Raw genomic sequence first — 9,195 nt, 5'->3', positions numbered from 1 at the left:
TTTTTTCATATAGAAATATAGTTATTAGACTCTAAACAATGTGAATAGATATATATGCTGTTAGAAGAACTTTTCATATCATGATATACATGGAAGACAAGTTTAAATAACACTTAGTGTAATTCTTTGTTACTATTATATTACTCAATAACTATTAATTGGAATTCTGCCCTTGGACGTCAATATATTCCAACAGGGGAATTAGTAGATTTTGCATCTCTTGGTCAGAAAACTATCGTTATGTAACCGACATTGTAGCGGTCACTGACACATGATTGGCTAAGATCTGCTAAAAACTAAATCACAGAATTCAAGTCATTGCAGCAAAGGCCATAAAGGGTGCTAGTATTGAAAAGTTCCCAAGCAAATTTTTGGTTCAAAATTAGCCTTTTAAAGTACAGAATGAGGCAAATAGATTCAATAAGTCGGAAGAATGTTTAGAAAACTTTTTCAACACTCATGCAAATCTGTACTAACCATCCAAGCTAAGCCCCACATTGGCTCTTTACTAGGTGACATTGATCGAGCTTATAAGTGATTCTAAGAAGCTTTATTTTCATCTTGACTAGTCTTTTTGCAGTGACAATACAAATGTGACTAGTGCTTTTCCTAAGCCATTACAAATAGTATCAAAGCAACCTAATAACACTATGTGGCGTTAAGGCACTGAATAATATGAACCCTAATAAGGATGTCAGGGATTTGAGTGCGAGAAGTTGTAACACCCTAGAAAGTTAGTCCCCCATTGAGGATATTGATTGCCCACATGGAGTGGGTGAATTATAAAAGAGTTTATAAATGCTAAGCTTACATTGATTCCTAGTATCCCAAGTCAAGGGACTTTGCAACAAAACTTGGACATTCTAAGTTTAAAAAATAATAAAAAAAAATTGTTATGGAAGGAATTATTTTGAAGTAAAAATTGGAGGAAAGATACGAATAATCATAGCAGACTAAGTTAAACCTCCCCTGCCCACCAAAATTAAAAATTACTATCTTCACATCTTCCTCAAATCCAAGATTTTTCCTCACCTGCACTACAAGGAAATGTTTCATACTCATTTCACATATTTTGTGCTGTAAAGCACACCTCTTCTCTGGATTTGTGTAATCTCCTTACGAAAAGGGGTGCATCAATAACATTACGAAATGGTGGCACTGAAAAATGAAAAGGAATATTTTAATACCAATTAGAATAAACATTCTACAACTTATTGGCCAAAAGAGCCGAGGCAGATATGCACACAGCTGTATAAAAAATAAAAATAAAAAGCTTCAAAGAAAGCTTCCAGAAATGTGCTTGAAACGAACATACTTAGGCTATAGCCCGGTAGACGGATTAGAAACTCACTATGCGCATAATCTTCAGCAATCTGCATAACTTTTTGTTAGATCATTTAGATTTGGCACTACAACATCAGTTATTTCCTATGCAAGATTAAATTAAAAAAATAATATTAGTGTAATGTCAGTAAATATGTTACTTATATATGTATGTATGTATGTATCTATGAATGTATACGCACATACAATAAAATAATCAGGTCATAGGCACATCTGGTGAATGAAATTGGAGGTGAAGACATGATAAAAAAAAATTCCACATAAGACAGTTATTTCACTCTAGAAATCAACTAGTTTCAGAGAATGAACATATAGGAAAAGATGAATAAATTTCATATGACTGTAACATGAATCTTCTTAGAAGTGTACCAATCTCGAAGTTGATTCACATGTATGAGTCAATTACGCATTACACACTATCATTTTAATATAATGTTATGTGAATGTAAATCTTCATAAGACTTCCAAACTAATATAAAGTCTAATCATTACCTCTTTCTGTTTGGTGAATATACTTAAATTATTAAGGCTAAAAGGGCATAAGGATCATGAACAAGGCCATTTCTAATGGAGCCAAGGATTTGATATTCTAGCGGGTATATATGTGGATTCCCCAAAGCTAATCGAAGCCGAGGGAAAAATGACCTCAATGTCCATATTGGAAAAATAAAAATCTAGTGAGCTTTGAATAAAATGCAGGGACAACAAAAAAATCTGCAAAGAATTATGAAAAAGCTTTAAACACAAATAAATGCTCATAGCATTGCAAAAGGTTTAATATGTAAATATTCATTAAGATGTGCAAAGTGGCAAACCCAGTACATGGGGAAGTCTGAAGGAGAAACCTCAAAATTAAAAAAGAAAATACATAGATATCTTTATCTGATATTACAATTCAAAAAAATGCTTATACATAACCATGTTTCTATATATATATATATATATATATATATATATATATTTGGGAGTAGTCTTGTCCTACACCTGCATCCATGCCAAAACTCCCTTTCCAAGTAGTTAGCATCTCAACCACCTTCTGATGCATTGAACTTACGGACACCAAACAACCAGGCTAGAGAGCAAAACTCTAGCAGCAAAACAGTGAGACAACAAGTGACCTGCTTGTCTTACCACTACTCAACACAAGCAAACACCAGTCTACAACTACCTGTTGTCTCAAACATGGTGGTTTACTGCAATAAAAGAAACTTAAGCACGCCAAGTGCTCTTCCAAGGTAAAGAACTCCAGATTCCCTTATCCATAATAAGATTTAACCTCATACTTTTGATTCTTTGTCAAACTCCCCTATCTGTCTTCCCACACCATCAATCATTATTGAATATAGCAAATTCAAAAGAGCATTCACCAACATGAACTCCCAAACTTACAGCACTTCAGTAATAAAACTTCCCATTAATAAAACTTACACACACATACACTTTTCAAACTCCAGGTGAACTCTACCACCACTACCAGTCCAACATTAAGAACAATACTATTTTGGTAAGGAAAACAACTCTGAAATTCTACTTAGGATAGGGGATCATATGACCTGCCAATAACTAAGTGGTACTTAAACTCATCCCCGAACTCACCCAAAGGAAGTCCCCGCACTAATAATATGTCCCAAGAGACATAGCAAGGTAAAGATAGACATAAAGAAGGTGAGCTTAATAGAGAGCTCTTAGTTCAGCTCAACCTAAATACTCAGTCCCTCTCCTCTTACTAGTTAGTGTACTAAAATGGGTGTCTAGTTTTCCTTTGAGTCAAACTTGAAAGTTTTTGTAGAAAAATATATAACTTAATAAAAAGGTAAAGGTGGGATGCAGAAGAACAAAATATTGACAATAAAAAAATCTTATGATTGATCTAGAAGAGTCCCTTAATAAAATTTCTAAATACCAATCAATGTATAATATCTGTGAGCTTTGAACAACTTGTATGCATATTGATTGATGTGAACAGATTGAAGGTTACCTGCCAAAGATTGAACTATATATGGTGATATCCGGCAGCCATCACATTGTATAGATAAAATCCCAACTGCCCAGGTTTCACAAAAAGAAGAAGGTAAAAAAAAAAAAAAAAAAAAGGAGAATGAGGTTTTAAAGTAATAATGCAGGTGTTGAATTCATACTTTCATATTACTTTTCTTGACAAGTCCATGACTGTTGTATGCTTGAAACATACATGCACATCAGTCAATTTTCATTGTTGCCTCCCTAGAAAAAGTATCACAAGATCAACACCTTGCATCTGATTCTCATAAGAAATCTCAAAATGCCCACAAAAACCCTTTAGACCAAACATATAAAAAATTAATTATGACCCATTGTAAAAACTTGTCTTAAAGACATTAGAACAAATGATTTGACCAAACAATCTTGGTGATAATGCTGGGAAAGTACAGATATTTTCACACGAGAACAAATATATAATTGTTGTTGAACTTTCAATGCAAGTACCAAATACATCCATAAGTTTTTGGTGATGTATCACATAGATATATTCCAAAATAACTTTAATGTTCATCATAACTTTGTCAACATACCGCAATATATCACCCATATTCAAAACATTGGTCAGAAGTAATAAATAAATAAAAAGGCTCAATAACAACTTCAAAACTAAATTTGAAGATTACAAGCTTCTTCCAGAGTAAGGATTTAAACTTGGATTTTGTAAGAAAGATCATATGCGTAGAAGAATTTTAAAGTTGCTTATTAAAAGTTACAATCATAATAATGTCAGTGCAAAGAAGTCACCTGAAGTTAGTGACACATACAGAACCAATTCCAGCATCTGCAGCTGCTCGGCATGCAATATGAACAACATCGGAGACCTGCTATTAGAAAAGCTTTTTAGCATGAATGAAGGACATTTATATTGGTGGAAAGAAAACAGTCGCATTCCCACAACCAAAAAAAAAGGCATTGCTTTGATTCCTTATTTCATGCTGCAAAACTCTAGCCTCATAAATAAAAATCCTATACAGAAACATTTCAAGCATCAATTACCACTAAGTCAGACTTGATGGAGTTCAGCCACTCAACTTCTGTTGATAAAATTGATGCCCGACATAGCACCACCATTTCAGAATACTTTGATTACCCAAAATGAGCCAAAAGAAACCAGTCAATCAGCACACAAGATCGAAAAGTTTAGAAACAGGGCCAGCAAAAGATAAAACAATCAATATCAATGGAAACATTATTAGTCCCAACTATCTACATAGGAATGATAATTGTGTTCCATAAATAATGACATTCACAACCTTTTCCAAGGAGGCAAGACGATCAACCGTCAAAGCATCTGCTTAATTGAACAGTCCCACAGAAAATGCCTCGTTATTACAATTGCAACAACACCATTCAGACAATTCCATACCACTGAACATAATAATGCAAATCGCCTACACATGCATTAAAACTTGATAAAGATTATGGTTAAATAATTCTTTTTTGCCTACACTTTCCTTATTTGATAGGGAGATATCATCCTAAACTAAGAGATCAGATTTTTTTTTTATCAGATTGAGAGGATTACACCCTTTTTCTTGTGAAAGTAGCAGAATACACCTACTATTTGTAATTAAACAATTTGAATTTCTTTCACAAGTTTATAATACATGAAATCATAGTTTTTGCTTTTGTAACATCTGGAGGCTCAATTCAATAGTTGTATGATGAAAACGAAACAGACCCATCACGGTGAATGATACTGAAAAGAGGAATAAACAAATAAAATTTAAAAATATCATCATTTTCGAATTTCCCAATGCTTCAATCCAAGATAACTAACCTTCCGGATGAAGAGCTTTGGTGATTGTTTTTCAGAAGTGAATACAAAGTCAGGAGCGCCTGAGACCACGTGGACATCATGCCCGGCCGGCTAGAATGAGATGCCGGACAACCTGTTTATCACATCATCAGAATCACATTAACACAAGTACTTGGTTGAACAGGAAGAGCTTCAAAGGAGAATTTGGTTCACCCCCGGCCCCACGTTGAAGATTTGTTATCGAAGTGACACTTGTTTTCTACCCGCAGTAGGAAAGAAGAACACGAATTTAAATTTAAATGAAAATGAGTTATTTTATTGTCTAAATTCTATTTTGTTATATTTAATATTATGCATAATGTTATGTCATGTAACATTTTTAAATTACGATAACAACATATTTACTATGTCGCAATATATGCTATTGAATCTGTAAAATTTAATCTTAATATAAAGTAACTTAGTGTCATTTACACTTGAAATTGAGAAGATTTTATTTTGTTTAGTTCCACATTTCTATTTGCAAAGGGGTTGTCATTTGAAGGGTTTATTTAGATTTACTGTTTTAGAACATATGATTTAAAAAATAGTGATTTTAAAACGTGCTCATTTTAAAAACACACTTTTTGGTAAAATCACATCTCGATCTTTAAAACCACAATTTAACTTTGAAAGTGTCATTACCCCATCTAATTAGTACACTTAAGATGCACTTCAGTCCTCAGTTACAAGTACTGGAACTGAGAGTTGGTAAATTGCTAAATATAAAATAGATAATATTTAGGGTAAAGTTTATGTAATCCCCTCAAACTACCACATCAATGACAATCTATCTCCCAAACTATCAATTGTGACAATTTACCTCACAAATTACCAAAATAATGACAATGTACCCCTAATTTTAACAAAATGACGAAATTACCCTTACTAAAATAAAAACAAAAATACTAAAATTTAATTTTTTTAAAAAAATTTAAGGATATTTTTGTCTTATTGAAAATTTATAGGGATAATTTCATCATTGTTTTAGCACTGGGGGATACATTGTGATTGTTTTGGTAGATTGATGAGTAAATTATCGTAATTAATAGTTTAAGGGATAAATTATCATTAAAGTGATAGTTTAAAAGGGTTAAGTGGACTTTACCCTAATATTTAACATGCAGACACATAGAAGATTAATGGCTCAATTAATGAGTCAAAAAAGAATGGCTAAAAAAAATTGAAAGAAAAGAAAAGGTAGTACTAGTAGAAGAAACAAACCCCGACGACACGAGTGGTTAAGCCGAATCCATGGCCACTGAAGTAGTATGCAAAGACCAGATGCTGCTGATCATCATTGCCTTCTTCCATTGTCATCTTCCTCGATCGTTGAACAAATATTTTAGTTAGTTTTTAAAAGGTTGTTGTATCGGTATGTACTATAAATAGCCAATTTGTAGAAGAAATTAGGAGATCGAGTTGAATGTCAGTGCATTGACTGTGAAGTATACGGCACGTTGCTTCCGACCTTTTTCAATTTTGGGATAAAGGTTCATGTCTATCACTGTTTCTTTCTTTAAACGGCTTCGTTCTTAAAATTTGTATCAAAATGAGAATGGTTGAAGACTAATCATAAAGTTATAAGGTTTTGGTATCAGAGCAAAGGTTATAAGGTTCTGTAGACTTTAAGAATTAGAACTATTGATAGAAGTAGTGGGGTAATGGGAAGCCACATTCCGGCCAAGTAGAGTCTGTCTTTGTAGTCACTTATAGATAGTACATGAATACATTTTAATTGCTTATTATTTTCTTCTCTTTTGCCTCGGTCGTAGAGCAATGGCACCCCCGACTCGCAGCCGTACTAACAACATCGAGGAGGGTCATACCGAGGGCAACGAGGCTGGGAACGGAGGAAACACCACTGCCAACCAGCAACCGGAAGCTTTGACTGCGTTGGCAGCGCAACTTGTGAGCTTACTGGCAATGGGTACCAATACCAAGGGAGGAACATCCAGTGAAGGGCAGCAAGGGTGTACTTTCGGAAACTTTAATCGGCAACGCCCTCCTATTTTTGATGGACAACCCGACGCAATAGCTACCGAAAACTGGGTCTTACAAATAGAGAAGCTGATGGATGTGATGAACTGCACTGAAGAACAGAGGGTCAAGTATGCTACCTTCTACCTCACTGAGGGAGCTGAACGGTGGTGGACCGCTCAGAAGGAACACCTGCAACAACGACTAGGCGCAATCATTCCCTGGATGGACTTCAAGGAGGCGTTCTTGGAGCGATTCTTTCCTCAAACTACTCGACAGGCCAAGGCCCAGGAATTTACAGATTTGATTCAAGGATCAATGACGGTGGAGCAATATGCTGCCAAGTTCATTGAACTTTCTCGCTTCGCGCCTTACTTGGTGTCCACAGAAGAGCTCACAGCAAGAAAGTTTGAACGAGGGTTATAGCCGCGCATCATGAATCAAATTGTGGGATTTGAGATTTGCAAATTGACAGACTTGATCAACAAGGCGGCAGTAATTGAGCGGACACAGAGAATGAACTCGGAATACTTTAATCAGAAGAAGAGAACTGCACCGCAAGGAAACCGCTCAAGGGGACAATCATTCCATGTCAATAAGAGGAGAATTAACCAACCAGCAGAGAGGAGTTACACACCTCAGCAATTCCATAACTAAAGAGGGGGTGAGCAACGCCCTTCCTGCCAGAAGTGCGGTAGGATGCATAGTGGGAATTGCCTCTACGGGAAATCAGGCTGCTTTAAGTGCGGGAAACCTGGACATATCGCGAGAGACTGTAGGACTCCTGCCAACAACCAAGCCAATCAGAACCGCTCAGAGGGACAGAGAACCACGGCACCTGCTCGGGTATATGCTTTGACACCAAGCGATGCAGCGGCGTCAAAGGACGTAGTAACAGGTACTCTTCCTATTTCGTCTGGTATAGCTTCTGTTCTTTTTGATTCAGGGGCAACACACTCGTTTGTGTCGTATTTCTTTGTTAAAGCCTGTTGTCTGGAGTCTGAAGCCTTAGATGTAAATTTAGCAGTTGCTACACCGATAGGGAGTATAATTTTATGCACCTTAGTAGTTAAGAATTGTCCTATTTTAGTTGAAGGCCATGTCATGCCCGCGAATCTCGTTATCTTTGAGATGAGCGGGTTTGATATTATTTTAGGCATGGATTGGCTATCCATGTATCATGCTTACGTGGACTGCTTCCACAAGGAGATCGTGTTTAGACCACCGGGAGCAGCAGAGTTCAAGATTCGGGGGAATCAGAATACCGGCACAGTCAAATTGATATCTGCACTACGGGCGACCAAATTACTGAGAAGTGGGTGTTCAGGATACTTGGCTTGCGTGACAGAAGAAAAAATCAGGATACAAGCTTGAGGAAATACCTATAGTACGAGAATTTGCGGACGTTTTTCCAGAAGAGTTGCCAGGGATACCTCCGTACAGAATGGCACCGTTGGAGCTCAAGGAACTCAAGGATCAGTTACAAGAACTTCTGGACAAGGGTTTTATCCGCCCTAGTGTTTCTCCATGGGGAGCACCAGTCCTATTCGTGAAGAAAAAGGATGGGTCGATGAGACTATGTATCGATTATCGGGAACTGAATAAGGTGACAATCAAGAATAGATACCCATTACCGAGGATTGATGACATCTTTGACCAGCTCCAAGGGTCACAGGTATTCTAAAAAATTGACCTTCGTTTCGGCTATCACCAACTCAAGATTCAAGAGAAGGATGTACAAAAGACAGCGTTCCGAACAAGGTATGGGCATTATGAGTTTTTAGTCATGCCTTTTGGGTTAACTAATGCTCCGGCAACTTTCATGGATATGATGAATCGGATTTTTCGAGAGCTTGTCGATCGGTGTGTGGTGGTATTTATCGACGACATCTTAATCTACTCAAAGAGTTGGGAGGAGCATGAAGAGCATTTGCGGACGGTGTTGAGCGTCTTGAGGAAACACCAACTCTACGCGAAATTCAAGAAATGCGAATTCTGGTTGGACAATGTGGCGTTCTTGGGGCACGTTGTTACCAAGGATGGAATTGCAG

At 36.5% G+C, this 9,195-nt stretch overlaps 2 protein-coding genes and 1 long non-coding RNA gene across 4 annotated transcripts; 2 read left to right on the top strand and 1 right to left on the bottom strand.

Annotated features, from left to right (window-relative positions):
- Nucleotides 1-950: 950 nt before the first annotated feature.
- Nucleotides 951-5,358, bottom strand: LOC132184991 (uncharacterized). Of its 2 annotated transcripts, XR_009440601.1 has the most exons (7): nt 5,147-5,358; nt 4,363-4,446; nt 4,111-4,187; nt 3,483-3,567; nt 3,323-3,388; nt 1,316-1,373; nt 951-1,158 (listed from the first exon to the last, which is right to left on the bottom strand). It is a non-coding gene; the product is annotated as an uncharacterized LOC132184991 (long non-coding RNA). The 2 variants fall into 2 exon arrangements; XR_009440602.1 differs by lacking the exon at nt 4,363-4,446.
- A 1,585-nt stretch (nt 5,359-6,943) lies between these two features.
- LOC132185376 (uncharacterized) lies at nt 6,944-7,570 on the top strand. Its single transcript, XM_059599155.1, has one exon. The coding sequence runs from the start codon at nt 6,944-6,946 to the stop codon at nt 7,568-7,570; it is 627 nt and encodes a 208-aa protein (XP_059455138.1).
- Nucleotides 7,571-7,843: 273 nt separating this feature from the next.
- Nucleotides 7,844-8,518, top strand: LOC132185375 (uncharacterized). Its single transcript, XM_059599154.1, has one exon. The coding sequence runs from the start codon at nt 7,844-7,846 to the stop codon at nt 8,516-8,518; it is 675 nt and encodes a 224-aa protein (XP_059455137.1).
- Nucleotides 8,519-9,195: the final 677 nt, after the last annotated feature.

The sequence above is a fragment of the Corylus avellana genome, chromosome ca6, assembly GCF_901000735.1.
Source record: "Corylus avellana chromosome ca6, CavTom2PMs-1.0".
NCBI classification, from domain to species: Eukaryota; Viridiplantae; Streptophyta; class Magnoliopsida; order Fagales; family Betulaceae; genus Corylus; species Corylus avellana.
Note: the sequence above shows the minus strand (reverse complement) of the source record. Positions and strands in the feature narration are given on the sequence as shown.